The 21,366-nt window shown below is 37.2% G+C and overlaps 1 protein-coding gene and 1 long non-coding RNA gene across 6 annotated transcripts in view; one reads left to right on the top strand and one right to left on the bottom strand.

The window, feature by feature from the left end:
• The window catches only part of MOB4 (MOB family member 4, phocein), a 35,453-nt gene extending 23,541 nt beyond the window's left edge, over window positions 1-11,912 (bottom strand). For all 4 annotated transcript variants that reach the window (XM_077154576.1, XM_077154575.1, XM_077154574.1 and 1 more), the window contains exons 1-2: window positions 11,784-11,912; window positions 6,980-7,042 (exon numbers count right to left, since the gene is read on the bottom strand). In XM_077154576.1, coding sequence (XP_077010691.1) covers window positions 6,980-7,042; window positions 11,784-11,843 — 123 coding nt within the window. In that variant the 5' untranslated portion in view covers window positions 11,844-11,912. The remainder of the gene's footprint in view (window positions 1-6,979; window positions 7,043-11,783) is intronic.
• Window positions 11,913-12,001: 89 nt separating this feature from the next.
• LOC143677926 (uncharacterized) lies at window positions 12,002-20,374 on the top strand. Of its 2 annotated transcripts, none has more exons than XR_013172977.1 (4): window positions 12,002-12,915; window positions 15,837-15,953; window positions 18,123-18,212; window positions 19,945-20,374. It is a non-coding gene; the product is annotated as an uncharacterized LOC143677926 (long non-coding RNA). The 2 variants fall into 2 exon arrangements; XR_013172978.1 differs by lacking the exon at window positions 12,002-12,915 and adding an exon at window positions 15,619-15,677.
• The last annotated feature ends 992 nt before the right edge of the window (window positions 20,375-21,366 follow it).

Here is a 21,366-nt window from a genome sequence, read left to right as displayed (position 1 = left end):
TCACCACACTCCCCCTCTCTACGTGGGACATGACTCCCAGGGGTGTGGACCTTCCTGGCAATGTGGGACAGAGATCTTGGAATGAGCTGAGACTCAGCATCAAGGGATTGAGAAAAACTCTAGAATGAGCTGAGACTTAGCATCAAGGGATTGAGAAAGCCTTCTCGACCAAAAGGGGGAAGAGGGAAATGAGACAACGCGTCAATGGCTGAGAGATTCCAAACAGAGTCGAGAGGTTATCCTGGAGGTTATTCTTATGCATCAAGTAGATATCATCTTGTTATTCAAGATGTAATGGAGAAGCTGGAGGGAACTGCCTGAAAATGTAGAGCTGTATTCCGGTAGTCATGTTTCTTGAGGATGATTAAATAATGATACAGCTGTCACAATGTGACTGTGTGATTGTGAAAACCTTGTGTCTGATGCTCCTTTTATCTACCTTGTAAACACAGGAGTAGAACATATGGAATAAAAATAAATAATAGGGGGAACAAATGCTAAAATAAATTTAGTTTGAAATGCTAGTGATCAATGAAAGCGAGGGGTAAGGGGTATGGTAGGTATAATCTTTTTGTTTTTTCTTTCCTGTGTTCATTTTATTTCTTTTTCTATTGTCTTTTTCTGTTTCTGAATTAATGCAAATGTTCTAAGAAATGATGAATATGCAACTAAGTGATGATATTATGAATTAATGATTATGTATGTTGTTTCATTTTGTTTACCTTTTAATTAATAAATAAATTTAAAAAAAAAAAAAAGCCTTCTTGACCAAAAGAGGGAAGAGAGGAATGTGACAAAATAAAGTTTCTGTGACTGTGAGATTTCAGAGTAGAGAAGTTATCCTGGAGGTTATTCTTATGCATTACATAGATATCCCTTTTTAGTTTATGGTGTATTGGAGTGGCTGGAGGGAAGTACCTGAAACTGCAGAGCTGTGTTCTAATAGCCTTGATTCCTGAAGATGACTGTATGATGATAGCTTTTACAATGTGACTATGTAATTGTGAAAACCTTGTGTCTGATGTGTGAATAAAACTGTTTAAAATGAACAGAGACAAGTACTAAGGAGAATGCAGAGTAAGATGTACTTACTCTATTCACTATCTGTAGGGAAACAGAGAGGTGAAGCCTTTTGAAGGCCATGTGGTGATTCCACAAAAGGCTAGGGGTGGAGTTCTATATGACCCTGCAACCCAGTTACTCATTATATACCTGAAGGAACAGAGTGTGCAGGACAGGAATGGACGTTTGTACACTGGTGTTTATTGCAGCAGTGTTCCCGATTCACAAGGATGGAAATGGCCTAAGGGTACAATGACTGAGGAATGGAAGGCTGAACTGTGGTGTATACATACAAAAGACTACTGAGCAGCTGCAAGAAGGAATGAAATCATGAAGCATGCTAACAGGTAGGTGCATGAATCTTAAAGACTGTATGTTGAATGAAATTTCAGAAGCAAAAAGACAAATATTATCATGGCTCACTCAAATGGACTAAGTATAATATAAAAATTTGATGAACTGAAGTCAAAAGCATGGGTTATCAGGTTGGGGCCTATTGTAAAGGGTCCTAGATTGCAAGCTCTTACAGCAGTCACATATATTCAAGAGTTTTAACTACTATTTCTAAATTCTGAGATACTGAACTGTTTGTATATAACCTGGTCATTCCCAGAAACTTCGGGTACTTATGTGACACCTGAGACTCAGAGTTAGAACTCTGAAGCTATGAAAATGTCACAATACCCCATACAGGAACTTTTTAAAAAGTTGAAAAATGGATCAGACTTCAACTAGAGATATGAATGAAGCTGACATGGATAGGACTTAGGTAAATTAGAATACAGGGTAAAGAATGATATCATCCATATTTTAAACTTTAACTTCTGTATGAGACCAAAGAAAAAGATTTTTATGTGGTGCAAAATTTATATTTTGAGTAGTGCATTACCTGATTTAACTTGTATAGTCAGTTTAGTTGAACACCATAAGTACACGGAATCTTGAACAGGGCGTGAGATCTTGTTGGTTTTCCCAGGTTACTGTAATGCCCTGTCACATCCCAGAATAATTTGGGCAGTGAATAAATAAGTATTTACAAGGTCCCCTTGGGGAAATGGGGAGAAAGGAGAAAATATTCAACTTTCCTATTTGTAGAATTCCTGATATTCTCACAAGTTGTGGGAACAACCAAATCAATAGGGTAGGCCCTTGATCTTAGGGCTTGCTCCTATGAAACGTATTCCTACAAAAATAGGCTAAGCCTACTTATAATTAGGCCTAAGAGTCACCCCCAGAGAATATCTTTGGTTGCTCAGATGTGGCCTCCCTCTCTAAGCCAACTCAGCAGATGAACTCATTGCCCTCCCCCTCAAAGTGGGACATGACCAGGGGTGTAAATCTCCCTGGAAATATGAGACAGAACTCCTGTGATTCACCAGGACCTGGCATTAAGGGATTTGGAAAGCCTTCTTGACCAAAAGTGGGGAGAGAAAAATGAGACAAATCTTTTGTTTCAGAGATTTCAAACAGAGTTGAGAGGTTATCCTGGAGGTTATTCTTATATATTACATAAATATCCCTTTTTAGTTTATGGTATACTGGAGTGACTAGAGGGAAGTACCTGAAACTGTTGAGCTGTATCCCAGTAGCCTTGATTCTTGAAGACTAAGGATCTAGCTTTTACAATGTAACTATGTGAGTGTGAACGCCCTGTATCTGATGCTCCTTTTATCCAGGATATGAACACATGAGTAAAAAAATATGGAGGGCGGTACAATGGTGGCTCAGCAGGCAGAATTCTCGCCTGCCATGCTGGAGACCCGGGTTCGATCCCCAGAGCCTGCCCAAGCCAAAAAAACAAAACTATATGGATAAAGAATAAATAAATAATAAGGGGGATAAAGGGTAAAATAAATTGGGTAGATGGAAATACTAGTGGTCAATGAAAGGGAGGAGTGAGGGGTATGGTACTATGAGTTTTTTCTTTTCTCTTTATTTCTTTTTCTGGAGTGATGCAAATATTCTAAAAAATGATCATGGTGATGAATACACAACTATGTATGTGTGTGAAAATTTGTCAATAAAATATTTCTTTAAAAAAGTGCTATGAAAAAAATTTTAAAAGTGAGGGAGAGACTAAAATTTTCAGAGAGACAAATGCTGAGAGAATATGTCAACAAGAGACCTGTCATACAAGAAATACTAAAGGGAGTTCTCAAAAACGATCGTGGTAATGAATGCACAACTGTGTGATGATACTGTGAGCCACTGATTGTATACCATGTATGAACTGTATGTGTGCAAAGATATGTCAATAAAAATATTTTTAAAAAAAAGTAAGGGAGAGATTAAAATTTTCACAAACAAATGCTAAGAAAATTTGTTAACAAGATACCAATCCTACAAGAACTACTAAAGGGAGTTCTGTTGGCTAAAAGAAAAGTCAGGAGAAGGAGGTCTGTAGGAGGGCACAGAATTGAAGAGTACCAGTAAGGGTAACTCAAAGGATAAAAAGAGAAAGAGGGAAAAGAATATACAGATCTGGCGAATAAAATACAAAGGATAAGATGGTAGATTCAAGAAACGCCTTTACAGTAATAACTTTGAATGTTAACGGACGAAACTCACCAATTAAAAAATATAGATTGAAAAATCAAATGCAAAGTTATAGACCTCTTCACAAGGACAATCTTTTTGTGGTTTGTTGTTCTGTTAGATTGTGGATTCTTTTATCAACTGCTACATTCACCTTCAATTAAAGAAGCAAACGATAGTACGACATGCCTGATTCCATGCATAAAACTTCGAATTGCAAGCATTCTTAAGTTTCCATCCAAATTTTTAAAAAAGATCATTTCAAATCAATATATTTTTTCTCTCAGTTTCAACATTTTTATATCTTAAACTTAATTACTCCAGTATCTGATAACAGAATCATCTACCTCAAAGTCATTAGTATTCCTTGACAAAAAGGATTCTATTTTTTAGTTGATTATTAAGATTATTAACATTAGCCATTTCTTTGAAATTTGACATCAACCTTGCTATTCTAAACTTAAGAAAATTAGTCATAATTTAGTCCTTAACTATGTCAATGTTAGAATGTTGATACTCTGCTAGGCATGGCTTTTCTATTATGCTTGATACATACAGTGCTGGCTGTGGTATTAAAGAGAAAATATGTTGAGGTCATAATTTCTCCAGAGTAAAAGTTAATGAATAAAAAGGAAAAGTTAAAAAGTGAAAAAAAAATACAGATTGACAGAATGGATTAAGAAACATGATCCAGTTATATATGCTGTAAAGAGACTCATCTTAGACACAAAAATACAAACAGATTGCAAGTGAAAGGATGGAAAAAGATGTTCCATACAAGCTATCACCAAAGGAAAACAGTAGTTATACTAATAGGCAAAATAGACTTCAAATGTAAAGACATCGTAAGAGACAAAGGACACTACGTATTAATAAAAGGGACAATTCACCAAGAAATAACAATCATAAATGCTTATATTCCCAGTCAAGGAGCTCCAAAGTACATGAGGCAAAACTGGAGAAACTGAAGGGAGCAATAGTCATTTCAATAATAATAATGTGAGACTTCAATATATCACTCTCCTCTACAGACAGAACAACCAGGTAGAGGATCAACAAGGAAACAGATAAAACAATTTGATAAATGAATTAGACCTAAAACATATAGATTGTTATATCCCAAAACGCCAGGATAGACATTCTTCTCTAGTGCTCATGGAATTTTCTCCAGGATAGATCATATGCTGGGGGCACAAAACAGGTCTTTTTAAATTTAAAAAGACTGCAATTATTCAAAGCACTTTCTCTGACCACAACAGAATGAAGCTGGAAATCAATAATCACCAAAGAGAGAGAACTTTCACAATTATATGGAGATTAAATAATGCACTCTCAAACAATCAGTGGGTCAAAGAGGAAATTGCTAGAGAAATCAGTAACTATTTGGAAACAAATGAAAATACAACATATCAGAATTTATGGGATGCAGCAAAGGCAGTGCTGAGAGAGAAATTAATTGCCCTAAATGTATACATTAAAAAAGAAGAAAGAGGGTGGGCCATGGTGGCTCAGCAGGCAGAGTTGTCACCTGCCATGCCGGAGACCCCGGTTTGATTCCTGGTACCTATCCATGCAAATAATAATAATAATAATAAAGAAGAAAGAGCAAATGTCATGTATTAACAACTCACCTGGAGGAACTAGAGAAAGAACAGCAAACTAACCCCAAAGCAAATAGAAGAAGAGGAATAACAAAGATTAAAGCTGAATTAAATGAATTAGAGAAGAAAAGAACAATAGAAAGAATCAATAAAACCAAAAGTTCGTTCTTTAAGAAACTCAATAAACTCAGCAGACCACAGCTAGGCTGACAAACGAAAAAAGAGAGGACACAAATAAATATAATCAGAGATGAGAGGCAGGGCAGGGGGTTCATTATCATAGACCCTGAAGAAATAAAATGAACAGAACACTTGAATAGACACATCTCCAAAGAAGATATACAAATAAATAAATGCTCAATATAATTAACCCATTAGGAGAACCCAAATCAAAACCACAAGGTAAACCCACTTCACATCCACTAGAATGGCTACAATTAAAAAATAAAACAAAATAAAATAACAAGCGTTGGAAAGGTTGTAGAGAAATAGAAATACTTGTTCATTGTTGGGGGGAACGTAAACTGGTGCAGTCTTTGTGCAAAATGGTTTGGCTTTTCCTCAGAAAATTAAATACAGATTTATCATATGACTTGGCAATCTCATTCAAAAGAACTGAAATCAATGATTCAAACTGGTATTTGCACACCAATGTTCATGAAAGTATTATTCACAATTACCAAAAGACATAAGTAACCCAAATGTTCATAAACAGATGAATAGAAAAACAAAATATGGTATATACACCAAATGCAGCATTATTCAGCTATTAAAGAAATGAAGTGACAATATGAATGAATCTTGCAGACAGTATGCTGAGTGAAATATGCCAAATACAAAAGGACAACTATTGCATGATCTCACTGATAAGAAATAACTAGAATAAGCAAATTTACAGTCATAAACTAGAATACAGCTAACCAAGGGCCATCATGGTTATTGGGAATGGGGAGTTTATGCTTCTGATATAATCTGTATGTGAGTGATGGCAAAGTTTTGGAAATTGATGGTGCTGATGGTTGTATAACATTGTGAACATGATTAACACCACTAAATTATACATCTGAATGTGGTTTAAAAGGGAAACTTCAGGTCATACATATGTCACTAGAACAAAATTTTTTTAAAAACAACACATAACTGTAGAACACAAATAGGAACCCTAATGCAAACTAAGGATCATAGTTAATTGGGAAATCTGTACTTTCTGCATGATTTCTCTATAAACCCACAACTTCTCTAATAAAAATAAATGAATTCAAGAATCTGCTAACGGGCTTTTCAAATCAAACATGCCTATGTAAACCTATCTCCTTAAGAACCACTAACTTAATTAACTATTTGATAGTGGCACAACCCAAAGAGAAATATCCTAGCCCTCAAATAAACTGGAGAGGGATAAAGTTAAGAACTTAACGGCAACTAATAAGCAAATGTAAAGCTTAGATACATACGTGTTTTCAAGTGTTTAGTCACTGAATGAGTATGTTATTTCTTTCTGCTCAGTCACCGTTATTCTAGTTTATCATTCAATTCATTTAGAATTATATCCATTGTAAAATCAAATTTAGTATCCTAATTTGGTATATATTAATAAATATTAAAACTTGATTGTAGCTTAATATGCCATCTTAAAACAAAATGAGGTCTGAGAAAAGTTTTAAATAGGCATTTGATTAATACAATGGAAAGTGTTTGTGCTAGAAGATACAGAAATACCTAACTATGCTGAAGGGGGATAATGCTAAATTTGGAATTACAAAAGATACTACTGTTATTACCTGCTGAACAGCTAGTGTACTGTCCATTTCATCAAAAGATTCATCAGGCCAATTATAGAAATCCTATTAAAAAAAAAAAGTCACAGTTAAAGTACAAGGTTACATAGATGATGCAATACCTTTATGGTAACTTCAATTCTTCACAAAGATCCAAAGCTTACACTAGAAAGAGAGGGAGGTTTAAAAAGAAAAAAAAGAGCCTTTACAATGTAATTATCAATGAAATAAGTTGAAGGACTCTTATTCATTATCTTTAAATGAATACCAAAATTTTACTTAACTGAAGTGCAAATTATATTTTCTTTCAACTGCAACTCCCTCTACATATGGTTATATAAACCTCATATTTTACATTAATTGGGTAGATGGTTCTATTATTTTTTTGTTTAAGGTGGTTAAATACAACTTAAAATATTACATTGAAAACAAAAATCTAGAGACACCAAAAAACCGAGTCAGTTTAACCTAAAAAAAAAAAAAAAGGCTAACTTACTGTCCTGTAAACATTATTTTAGACAGACATTATAAATTATTATTATACACATTCCAAGGGATGCTTTAAATTTTTAAATCAAAATATTAACTTCATGAAAAGAGTGGTCATCCAAATAGTACAGTCTTCTTTTAAAGGGAATATTTTTGTAGCATGCCTTGCACTGATTCTGAATCCCTCCCAAAAATACTCCTGTTCACAGACCTTTTCCCTAAGTGATTAAGAATCTTCCCATTTCACTGGTATTTCATCAAAGTCTATCTATGTATCCTTCAGGAGGTAGCATGTCTGATACATTGAAGGTGTTCAATAAATATTTCTGGGTAAAAACTTCAAAAAAGTAAACCAATGATCTTTATAATTACCTGTATCAACATAGTCCCCAAAGTCCCCAAAGACCTTAGAGAATACATAGTGCATGATAATGCATATATAAAAGTTTAATAAAGTGCAAAGCATTCTTACAGACATATATATATATAAAATGGTATATATAATAAAGGTATATGGGCAAGGGTGAAAGGGTAGAGAGAAAACAAGAGAATGATCCAGAAAGATTCAACTACATTAGTAATGTTTTAGTTCTGAGAGTGGGTAACATATATCTTTTTAAGTGTCTTGAATGCTTCATAATTTTTTTTATAGTTGCTCTATCTGAATGAAATGAAACTGATATTACTGATCAAGGTAGCATGTCAAAAAATAAACACAACCTTTATTTCTCCAGGATGCCTTTACCTAGACATCACCAAATTATTATCAAAGATAGTCTTCAAATTTATTGCCCATTTTTTCCCTTTAATATATTAAGAATGTTTGTAGAAAAATAAATAATAGGGGGATAAGGGATAGGAAAAAAATTGGATAGACTGAAATACTAGTGGTCAATAAGAAGGAGGGGTAAGGGGTAAGGGATGTTTGCATTTTTTCTTTTTATTTCTTTTTCTGGAATGATACAAATGTTCTAAAAATGATGATGGTAATGAATACACAACTATGTGATGATACTGTGAGCCATTGTATAATCTGGATGGACTGTATGTGTATGAAGATATCTCAATAAAAATATTTTTCAAAAAAGAATGTCGAATTTGTATTTTCGGTAGCAACTATCTAATTTAACTTGTATGGTGAGCTTACTTGAACATCATAAATGCAGGGAACCTTGAACAGGGAATGAGATCATATTGGTTTGTACAGATTGGTGTGATGTCCCGATACATCCCAGAGTAATCTGAGCAGAAGATTAAAAAGTACATGCAGGGCGGGCCACAGTGGCTCAGCAGGCAAGGATGCTTGCCTGCCATGCCAGAGGACCCGGGTTCGATTCCCGGTGCCTGCCCATGTAAAAAAAAAAAAGTACATGCAAAGTCCCTTGAAGGAGCAGGCAAAAAAGGTAGAAATATTGAGCTTTCCCACCTGTGGAAAACCTGATATTCTCACAAGTATTAGCGACTGCCAATTTGATGTGGCAGACCCTCACTCTTGGGGCTTACTCTTATGGAATTTATTCCTGCAAAGGAGAAGCTAAGCCTACTTATGATTATTCCTAAGAGTCACCCCCAGAGTACCTCTTTTGTTGCTCAGATACAGCCTCTCTCTCAAAGCCAACTCTGCAGGTAAACTCATCGCCCTCCCCCGTATATGAGACATGACTCCAGGGGTGTAAATCTCCCTGACAAGGTGGGACATGACTCCCAGGGATGAGCCTGGCCCTGGAATTGTGAGCCTGAGAAAGACTTCTTGCAAAAGGGTAAGCGAAATGAAACAAACTTTCAGTAGCTGAGAGATTTCAAACAGTTGAGAGGTCATTCTGGAGGTTATTCTTATGCACTATACAGACATCCCTTTTCAGTTCTTTGGTGTACTGGAGTACCTAGAGGGAAATATCTGAAACTTGAACTGAAATCCAACAGCCACAATTCTTGCAGATGACTGAATAAGTATTAGAGCTTTTTTTTTTTTTTTTTTTTTTTTTAGAGAGAGGGAGGAAGGGAAGGAAAGACAGAGAGAAGGATGGAAGAGAGGGAAACATCTTTTAAACATTTTCTTGTTTTATTATATTTTGTTTGTTTGTTTGTTTCTTACATGGGCTGGGGCCGGGAATCGAACCGAGGTCCTCCGGCATAGCAGGCAAGCACTCTTGCCCGCTGAGCCACCGCGGCCCGCCCAGTATTAGAGCTTTTAAGGTATGATTGTGTGATTGTAAAAACCTGTGACTGACATTTATTTATCCAGAGTATGGACAGATGAGTAAGAAAAAAAAAGATGAAAAACAAATAAATAATAGGTGAGTTATGGGATGTTTTGGGTATTCTTTTTTTACTTTTATTCTTATTTTTATTTTTTTGGAATAATGAAAAGTTTAAAAATCAATTATGATGATGAATTCATGGCTATATTATGATGCTGTGAACCACTGAATGTACAGTTTAGATAATTATATGGTATGTGAATATATATCTCAATAAAATTGCATTAAAAAAGAATTTTGTATAATATTTTGTTTTAAAATATACAGATAAGATACAAAACAATCAACTGGGACTAAATGTTTTACTTCATCATAACGGAGATATTTCAGACACAGAGGAGGAACCAAAAATCAGGCTTAATGAACTTTCTCTTTTAATTCAGTGAACAAACATTTATTGAACACAATTATGTGCCTAACCAATCAAAACAATCGAATCAATCAAAAAAATAAATAGGAAAATACCCCACCTACTCTACTAGAATTCTAACTATATTTTAGAATAGACTGAAGACATTTCAGTCAAGGAAATTCATGTAATAGACAAGAGCTAGGAGGAGCTGCTGCTTAAGCAGTCTTTTTTTTTTTTTTAATTCTAGCCTTTTCTGTTATATTTTACAACCTTGATGTATGACAATGTGGGAAAAAAAGCAATGGAGCTTTCTTATATGTGATTTGCTAATAATATAGCAAACATGAGTTACAAAATTAACTTAAATATACTACTCTCCAGCCTTTCAAATCTAACAATTTGTGAGTAAATGAGATGATTACACTCTGAATATGAGTATAAAAAGTCCACTTATGAATACACAGACATAATAGTTGATAATTTAAGAAAGGAGTCAGAAACAATGTTTCCCTAAATTAAGAAATAAAGAGAAAAGAGCATATAGAAGAAAACAAAACTTTGGAAAAGGTAAAAGAAATCACACACAATACATAAATTTCCAGTAATCTGACCACAAAACTGTCAGAACTGATGGCTTAATGGGATTTTATCATAAGAGTTTCTAAATAAATTCTCTAAGTACAGTACTAGAAGGAGCTTATTAAAGAGGAAAGGCCACTAGGGAACTAGGAATCAGGAGACTATGTAATCTTGAGCATAATTCCGTGTAAAAAATTAAAATCTATTCTCAAACATACGGTCATAGCTCCATATCTTTTATTCAAAAATTTTGTTTTAAAAAATTACAATTTAAACACATCTCTGATTTACAGCATCTACTCAACCACGAGCCATTTCGGTTGGCTGATCAATCAGATTAAGTGTAAATGCCAATTTAATTTTTTTTTCCAAGATCGTGAGCCATACTGTTCTCTGCAAAGCCTAAGAATTAATACCTAAATCAGTTCCAATTCGCCTCAAACAGCGCCCTACTAAAAGTTGGTAAAATTATAATCAGTACATTCCTGGATTATGCTTCACACATTACACAAATGTCCGCAAAGACTAACATCTAACAAGTCACAACCTGTTAATGAAACTTGCTGGACCAGAGAGCTGCAGCTGGTAAGCAGCGAGAGGTCGCCAAAGGTAAACAGCACTAGGAGGATAAAGTAAATTATCACCACCAGGATGCGGCTAGACAAGCTGGATAGCAGAAGTCAGGAGGTACGTCATAGGTCAGGTAGGAACTGGAAGCAAGGGCTGTGCTTACAACCCCTCTCGTCCTCGCGACCTGAACCCGCAGGAAGCTCCGGGGTCTCCACCTGGCCGGGCCGCGCCCCTCCCGCACTTGCTAGCTGGGGATCGAGGCAAAACAGGCAGGCGCCGCTCATAGGTTCCCAGCCCCGGGCCTCATGGGCCCGGCCCATGGCCCCCAGTGGCCCCTTACGCCCACCCCAAGTCACGGCCTAGTCAGGCCTCGGCCCGCCACCGCGGCCTCGGCCAGACTGAAAGGCTGCGGGTCCGGAAGAAGAGGCCGGGCACCCGGGCCTTTGTCCCTCTGCCCGCCGGCCCGGTCCAGCCCAACCTCTCAAGGGCAGCCAATTCCCAGGCGCCGCGCTGCTCAGCACTGTGCTCGCGGTTAGTATAGGTGTGAAGACGGTACCTGTGCTTTGGTGCCCGGCCTGTTTCGCCTCAGCACTGCAGTGCCCTCCGCCATGACCATAGTGCCAAAGTCTGGGCGGCTGGAGTCGGTACCCGGATGTGGGGGACGGCTGCCGGCGTAGGGGTGGGGATGGGGAGGGGGCGGGGCTCGGCTCCGGGGAGGGGCGGCTGTCGACGAAACAGCTGCCGCCCGCGCAGGGTAGTGTGGGATGGGGGGAGGAGTCTAGAAAAGGGCCGGCTCAGAGGAGGCAGGGGCCGGAGAAGGGGCCGGAGAAAGGTCCCGCTCTGGAGCTGTGCGGTGGCGTGGCCTGGGAGCCACCACAGAGGTTACAGGCACCTCCCGGAGAGTCCGTGGGCTGGCTTGTACGTTACTATGCAAGGCTTCCGTAACGCCGGGGGCTTCTCATTGGCCTCTCGTTACACTTAAAGGACAGAGTTTGCCCAATAGTGGCTGTTTCAGTGAGCCCATATCCGAGCAAATACCTAAAGAAGCATGATTCTGCCCCAAAATCTGCTCAGGGAAGAGAACTGGAAAACGGAACAGACAGTATGGGAAAATTCCACAGACATGCATGAAACCGAACCAATCTCACATTAGACCGAGGGTTATAACAAACGTCAAACGATTTTTCCACCAACCTCTGATTTCAAAGCCAAGGACTTTTTTTCAATGACACATTTATTTGCGTAAGCAAACGACCTAGATGCCACTTATCTCAGAGATAGTGGACATCTGGTTTTGTGTCTTAGGCAGACTGAATTTTTGCAAGTCAGAAGCAGCAGGAGGATATGAATGGTCCTTGATAGATAGTGGGAATTTTACATCTTACACAACTACAAATTTCTTTTGTTGCAAGTTTTATGCATCCTCTTCAGTTAAGAAATCACAGCATTTTGGAAAACCTTTTCTCCTGCTTCGAAATCCTTATACTTTAATATGGGATAAGAAAGGCCTGAACATGCTGCTTGGGAAGACAGTCCAAGGATAAAAAATATGTTTCGGTGGGATGATTTTCAAGAGAAAAGAATACCAGATGTCCATGTTTCAGCCAACCAACCAGTTAAGAGTTCTACTGAGAATGCTGAGAGGAGGGCCATGTTACAGCCTCCAAAGATGGAAGTGGAGAGTTGAGGTGTGAGTTAAGTTGAGTGGATCTGAAGTTGAATCACTATCAGTGACTTGGGACTTGACTTCCACTGGTTTGACAATAGGAAGTTGTATATTGTAGCTCTTCAAGAGCAAGGACTTAGCTCTGTATATCCCAGGCACTAGATCCTAGGTATTACAGAGTTTATTCATTCAACAAATATTTATTAACCCCACTACCTGGTAGGCACTGTAGTGCAATTCTGAAAGGGCTCAGTTCTTTTTTCTTTTTTTTTGTTCCCCCTATTATTTTTTACCCATATTTTTTACTCATCTGTCCATACCCTATTTAAAAGGAGCATCAGATACAAGGTTTTCACCATCACACAGACATTGTAAAAGCTATATCATTATACACACATCTTCCAGAAACAAGGCTATTGGAACACAACTTTGCAGTTCAGGTACTTCCCTCTCTCCACTCCAACACACCATAAATTAAAAAGGGGATATCTACATAATGCATAAGAATAACCTTCAGGATAACCTCTTAACTCTGTTTGAAATCTTTTAGCCACTGACTATTTTGTCTCTTTCCCCTTTTGGTCACGAAGATTTTTCTCAATCCCTTGATGCTGGATCCTGTCTCACCCTGGGATTTCTGTCCCACATTGCCAGGGCAGATTATACCCCTGGGAGTCATGTCCCACCTAGAGGGAGAGGGCAATGAGTTCACTTGCCATGTCAGCTTAGAGAGAGAGGCCATATCTGAGCAACAAAAGAGGTTCTTTGTGGGTGACTCTTAGGCCTAATTTTAAGTAGGCTTAGCCTATCTTTTGCAGGAATAAGTTTCATAGGGGTGACCCCCAAGATCCAGGGCTCAGCCTATTGATTTGGTTGTCCCACTGCTTGCTAGAATAGCAGAAATTCTCCAAATGGTGAAGTTGAATATTGCCCCCTTTCTCCCCATTCTAGCAAATACTTTTTTATTCACTGCCAAAATCTGTCTGGGATTTATCGGAGCATCTGACTAACCTGGACAAACCAACAAACTTCATGACCTATTCAAGATTCCATGTACTTATGGTGTTAACTAAACTGACTGTACAAGTTAAATTAGGAAATACACTACCTAAAGTATAAATTTTGCACCAAATTAACATCTCTCCTCTTTGTCTCATACAGAAGTTGAAGTTTAAAACATGAGTGATATCATCCTTTAAGTCTTCTGATATATCTTAGTCCTATCCAGATCAGCGTTGTTCAATGTCTGATCACTTTTTAAACAGTTCTTGTATGGGATAGTGCTGACTTTCATAGCTTCAGAGCTCTAACTCTAAGTCTCAGGTGTCACATAAATACCAAAGTTTCTGGGAAAGACCATGTTTTATACAAACAGCTCAGTATGTCAGAATTTAGAATGAACAGTTACACCTCCTGAATATATGTGACTGCTGTAAGAGCTTACAATCTAGGACCCTTTACAATAGGCCCCGATCTGATAACCCATGCGCTTGACTTTAGTTAATCAAATTTTCATATTATAATTAGTCCATACAATTGAGACATGATAATATTTGTCTTTTTGTTCCTAACATTTCATTCAACGTGCAGCTCTTAAGGTTCATTTATCTAGTTGCACTTCTCACAACTTCATTTCTTCTTGTAGCCACTCAGTAGTCCATTGTATGTATACACCATAGTTCCTCCTTCCTAGGCCACCTCCATTCATTGTGGATCATACTGCTGCCAGAAACATCAGTGTGCAAATGTCTATTCCTGTCCCCACGCTCAGTTCCTCCAGGTATACACTGAGCAACCAGGTTTCAGGATCATATGGCAAAACTAGCCTCCTGTGCAACCACCACTCTGCCCTCCAAGGGACTAGAACTCTCATTTCCCCACCGACAGTGGATAGGTACATCTCTCTTTCTCTCTGCATACTCTTAGCACTTGTTTCTCTGCTCATTTTTAAACAGTTTTATTCACACATCATACAATCCAGCCTAATTGTACAGACATGCCTTTGCTACCCTACTGTATCTGAAGACATTTCCTCTTCTTCCACACAGAATCCATACCCCTTTCCCAATCTCCCACATGTTGACATTCAGTTTTGGCATAATGCCTTTGTTACATTCAGTGCAAGCATATTCCAGTGTTACTGATGACACTAGACCCTAGCTTGCATTGATTGTACTTTTTCCCATATACTATTTTCAGCACCCTGCAATATTGACATTCATTTGTTCTCCCTCATGCAAAAACATTTTTTAATTTGTATATTTAATCACCATCATTGTACACTTTAGGCTTTCCTACATTATGCCATGTCTGTCTTTATTCTCTATCTTTCCTTCTGGTTTCATACGTGCCTCCAGCCCTGAAAGGGCTCAGTTCTTAATCATAAATTGTTTGGAGTCTAACATGGAGACAAATGTGCAGATCACCAATTCTGTACAGTAATATTCTTGCAATAATAGAGTTCTGCATGTTCAGAGTACAGTGAGAGCCCAGGACAAGGGCATCCAAAGTTTGGCTTCATAAGAGAGGCATGGGGTGGGTCTGTGAGAGAACAAGGTCCTGGTTGGGTCTTTGGGTCAGTGTACAAACCCACCTCATTTACTCCAAGGGTCAATCTTAAATTCTCCAGGTTGTATGATACTTTTCTTGAGTTGTAAATAGCACTTACCAATAACTACCTTCAACTATAGTTGAAGTGGCTCATTTTAGCATTCTCTTAATTTCAGATTTGTTATACTGTTTCAGCCCATCTGAAAAGAACAAGAAAAAAAAGTGGACAAGCAGGTATTAAATTCAGGAACAAAATACACATTTATTCTCTTTGAACAGTTCAGTAAAGTTGCACTCTAATGTCAACCCTGGCCTTGTTTACAGGAATAACCTTGTTCTTTAGGGATGAAATGTTTCTAGCATATAACCTTCACATTTTCTTTCCTCTGTCAGCCCGCAGAGGATGACCTTCAAACAAAAACCATTTTAAAATAAGGATTAAGAGTGACGGGAAAAGAAGAAAAGAATCATCCATAAACATGTAATGCTTGGCTTACTTAAACGTTACAGGTAAAGAAGAAGTCTTTTAAAAGGAAATAAGGACAATCCCTGGCGACATGGGAGATGACTCCCAGGGACGAATTCAGACTTGGCACTGTGGGATCAACAATTCCTTCCTGACCAAAAGGGGGAAAAGAAGTATAATTAATTAATAAAGTATCAGTGGCAAAGAGAATTCAAATGGATTCCAGAGGCTACTCTAGAGGTTGCTCTTATGCAAGCTTCAGATAGAACCTTGCTACCTATCATAACCTGCCAACCCCCAACCAGGACTATTCCAGCCAATCCTAAAGAACACCTAGGGCAATATATAAGATTCCACAAGGGTTCCAGGCACTAGAGTAACTTTCCAGAAACCTATGACCTCCAGATGGGTCCCTGGTCCAAATAAGTCCTGAAACCTAGCCCAGCCTCTCCAGAACATCATTTCCCTACCCCATATTACTGACAGACCCTTCTAATATCAAAAAATTAGAATTGCCATAGCCCAAACACCCCTAAAGAGAGGTATGGAAAGATCAAAGGTGATGGCAGAATTATACATAGAAGATAGGCCTTAATAAGTGAATATGAATGCTGAATCATAAAATTGATATCTCTTTTAATCTCCAGTATTTTAGAGCAGTTAGAAGTAAAAACCTAAAATTGTGAAATTGTATCCATGTCAAAGTCTGAAATATATTCTACAACTAATTGTGGTGCTGTGCTTGGAAATTTATAGCTTTTTTGTATATATATTATTTTCACAAAAAAAAGAAAGAAAAGGAGTTGATTGTGATGATAAAAAAAGTATTTAATCCCTGTAGCCTCTTATATTCTGGAGCAGCTAGAAGGAAAAATATGAGAGAATCGTATGGTAGCCCATGACAAACTCTGGGATCTGTCCTGTAACCACTGTTGAAGAGTGCTTTGAAAACTATTGCTTTTTTATTTCTTTGCTTTGTATATATGTTATACTATACAAAAAAAAAAGTTATGGATGGAAAAAAAGGAAATAAGGACAAATGGAAATAGCTCTGGACTGGATTCAGAACATTTAGATTCTCTTTCTACTCTGAACAAACTATCAATTAAGTTTCTCCACTTGTAAGGAAGATGGTGCATAGCAGTTCTTTCCCTCTACCTCAGAGTTTGAAAGCAAATGGAAAATTAGATTAGGTATTCACGGAAGGCTCTGGAAGTCTTAGAAGAAAATATTTGATAAATCCAAAGTATTGTTAACAATCAAAAAAAGTGGATTCTTTGCCCAATACACTCAAATGACCAATTCCCGAGACACCAGGGTTTCAAAGAGAGTTTATTGATGGGCACGAAGCAGAGCAGACTGCCTATAGCCTAAAATATCTGTCTCTCTGAACTGCAGTGACTCTGATAGTTTTATAGTATCAAAAGATGGGCAGGTTTTAGGATAATGAGCACAGAGGCTCTAAATAATGCAATTAGAGTTGATCTTGTTATTGGGCATGTGCAGATTAACTAACTGCTGAGTCTCAGAATATATGTAAGAAATTGCAGTCTTTATATTATGATAGTCTTGATTTTTAATATTATAACACAGTATAGGTCAGTTATAGGTAGAATGTTTAAATTACTGTGCATGTCAGATGGGCCCACCTTGGTTAGATCTAGCTTCCATTATTAATAAAACTTTGGAATTGGGGTGAATTAGTTCTGGGCTGACTTAAGATCCTTCGTAAATAAACATTAGGGGCTATCTTTAATGATTACAAGACTCCAAAGTTGAAATACTGGATAAAATGGGTCCTAGTGGGGGTCAGTCACAAAGTTTTTACAATCACAAGCGCACAAGATAAAAGCTATACAAATCATCAGCATCAAGGCAGCTGAATTACAGTTCAGAAATTTCAGGTATTTCCCTCTGTCTACCCTAAAATACCAGAGAGTAAAAAAGGAATATCTAATTATAATCATTCCCAAATCCTAACTTCTGGGTTACAATATCATAGGTAATTTCAAAAATATCTTTTGTATGTGCTGAAAAACATGAAATTTTATAAAACGTATAATCTCCTTTACTGAAACAGCCAAAAAAAATGAATAGGAAAGTAGTATTACCATACTACAAAGTAGAATGCTTCAACTGTGAGGCAGCCCAGTTGGTCTACTTGCTATCTATCCCCTTCATACTGTTTGCAAACTGGCTCCATTCTTTTTCAGGTATCCATCTTCCCCCATATGACCAGAGAAAGGAAAACCCACCCCCATCTGAGGGATAAATCCCAGTTGGCCTAAGCCAATAGTTAAAGGGTAAGTGTGTGGCTCCATTTCAATTTAAAGAGACATGAAAGGAAATCTTAGCGAAGTGTTTTGAGGAAAGGTTTTCTTGTTCTTAAGTAGAAAGAAGATATGGTTCCTTCTTTCTGACAGTGGATATTGCCAACTGTAAGACTGCAGCAGCCATTTGAGACGATGAGGGAAGTCAGGCTAAGTGCAAATCTAACATATTTGTTAGACATATCAAGTGCAAATCTACATATTCTTTGATTGTTGGATGAAGTAGTTGAGATGTGCCTTAAAGTATGGACAGTGTTTATATGCAAAGATGTAAGAGATTATATTCCAAGTCAAGCAAAGTTGTACCAGCAAGGAACATACATGGAGATGAATGTTCTTGGTAGAACAAATTATTACATACATATGTATATAACATATATATGGTTGTACACATCTTTAACATATTATTTAAAATTTTTCTCTTTATGAAGGTTGTTCTTAGACCAATTCTTTGGTTAAATAAAAAGTTCATACTTAGCCACCTTTGATGAGTTGAATGAGATACTAAACTCCCATGACATTTTTTTCTCTTAATGAAAATTGAGAGAATTTTCTTAGCAACATTCTAACATTTGGCAACATTCTAGAATATTTGTTCAAATTGGCGGTTGAGGTAGCCAGTCTTTAGCATGGCTCCCAATTATTATTGCCTCTGGTATTTATATCCTTTTGTGATTCTCTCTCACACTGAATAGAGCTGGCCTGTATAAATAAAGGATATTGTGGAAATGTTGGTGTGTGACTTCTGAGGCTAGGTCATAAGAAAAGACACTGAAACTTCTGCTTTGCTGTCTTGGATCACTTGCCCTAGTGAAAAAGTTGTCATGGGTAAGGACACTCAAGCAACCTATGAGTGGTTTGCATGATGAGGAACAGAGGCCTCTGCCAAAAGCAAACATCAAGTTGCCAGCATGTGAGTGAACTGTCTTGGAAACTGATTCTCCAGCTGTTCAAGTGTTAGGATGATTGCAGCCTCTCAAGAGACCCCCAACCTATGGCCAACTTATAGTTAAGCTACTCCCAAATTTCTAACCTACAAATACTGTGAGATGTTTATTATTCTTTTCAGCCATTGAGTTTGGGTAATTTTTAATACAGCAATAATTAATACAGTAAGTTCGTAAACTTTCAGGGAGGGAGGAAGTGATTAGAAAGAACAAGTCCCAGTGAAGTATATCCTCTTTTCAATGGGTACCTAATCTCTTTCATGAAGTTAGCAGCATTTTCTATCTTTATTTTCTTGATAACACTCATTCTATGCCTGCCTTTCCTTTCTTGTTCATCTCTGTATCCCCACGGCCTAGGACAGTGCCTGGCACATGTTCAATTATGAATGACTTAAAAATATTCTAATAGACTAGCTTTTAAAACTGGCACTCAACACAGATACATAAATACCCACTTACGTTTTTTCCAGACAAGTTTTGAGGCCAAATAAATAAGACTGAAAAGGTATTTTGCAAGTCTTGAGGATAAATTTTAATATATCCTTAAAAAACAAAAAAATGTTACCACCGGGGAAACCCCTGATAATGTCTCAGACATTAGGGGCTCCCAAGTCAATAGGCCAAGCCCTTGATCTTGAGGCTTCCTCTTGTGAAGCTTATTTATATAGTGGAAAAGCTAAGTCTACATATAGTTATACCTAAGAGTTACTTCCCAGGGACTTCTCTTGTTGCTCAGATGCAGTTTCTGTCTTTTTAAGCCCAACTCTGCAAGTAAAATCATTATCCACCTCCTACATGAGACACGACATCCAGAGGTGAAAGTCTGTTTGGCAATGTGGAATATGACTCCCAGGAATGAGCCCGGTCCTGGCACCGTGGGATTGTAATGTCTTCCTGACCAGAAGTGGTAAAAGAATTATAACAAAATAAGGAATCGGTGGCTAAGAGAGTTCAAATAGAGTTGAGAGACTATTCTGAAGGCTACTCTTATGCAAGCTTCAGCTAGATATTGCTATTTACCATAGTTTGCCAAACCCCAACCAAAACCATTCCTACCAACCATAAAGAACTCCTAGGGCTCTATCTGAGATTCTACAAATTTTTATGCACTATGATTATTTTCCAGAAACCTACAACCTCCAGATGGGTTTCTAGGCCACATAAGTACTGAAACCCAGAGGGGCCAGTCTCTCCATATCAACTAGTTCCATCCCCCTAGTCCATATTATCTACAGCTCTTTCCATGAAAAGTGAGAATGGGCATAGCCTAAATAGCCTTAAAGATTTGGAGAAAGATTAAAGGGGAAGGTAAAGTTATAAGAGAGAAGGTGGGATTTAACAAATGAGTATGACTGCTGAATCACTGTATTGCTATTTCATCTCTAGTGTCTTGGAGCAGCTAGAATGAAAAATTTAAAATTGTAGAACCGTAACCCATACCAAACTCTGAAATCTGTTCTATAGTTAATTGTTGTGGTGGGCTCTGAAGTTTATTGCTTTTTTATATATACATTATTTTTCACAATAAAAAAATGAAGAAAAAAAAAACAACCAAAAACAAAAATACAGGCTTAATTTGTTAGAGGGAATGGCAGTTGGATCCATTCCTTATATCCTACAACAGAAAAATTTCCAGATGGATCCAAGACTAAAATGTTAAAAAAAATTTTTTAATATAGAAGACATCATGGAAGAACATTTTAAGTATTGAAGTACAGAAAACTTTTCAAAGTTTGACATAATACTCAGAAGCCATAAGAGAAAACATCTGTAAGTTCAACTACAATAAAATAAAATCTTCCTGCAAAAGCAAAATCAAAACAAAAATAACATATTGGGGAAAAGAAATTTATCACAAAGAATCAATTTCCCTAATAAAGAAAGACTTCATACAAATTATGAAAGACCAATCACTCAATAGAAAAACTAGGCAGAAGATATCAGCTCAGACTAAAGGAAATAGAAATGGCTCTTAATCACATGAAATTTTCACACTCATTTATAATAACAAATAAAAAATAAAGCTATCAAACTGGCAAAAGTAAAAAGTTTCATATTTTTTATTTTTATTGTAAAAATTTAGCATACAAACATAGAAACATTCTTGATATACAAACATTCCATACATGGTGTACAATCAGTGGCTCATAATATCATCATAATATCATAATATCATCATA

Source organism: Tamandua tetradactyla, chromosome 3 (assembly GCF_023851605.1).
Source record: "Tamandua tetradactyla isolate mTamTet1 chromosome 3, mTamTet1.pri, whole genome shotgun sequence".
Lineage (NCBI taxonomy): Eukaryota > Metazoa > Chordata > Mammalia > Pilosa > Myrmecophagidae > Tamandua > Tamandua tetradactyla.
This window is presented reverse-complemented; position numbering and strand designations above follow the sequence as displayed.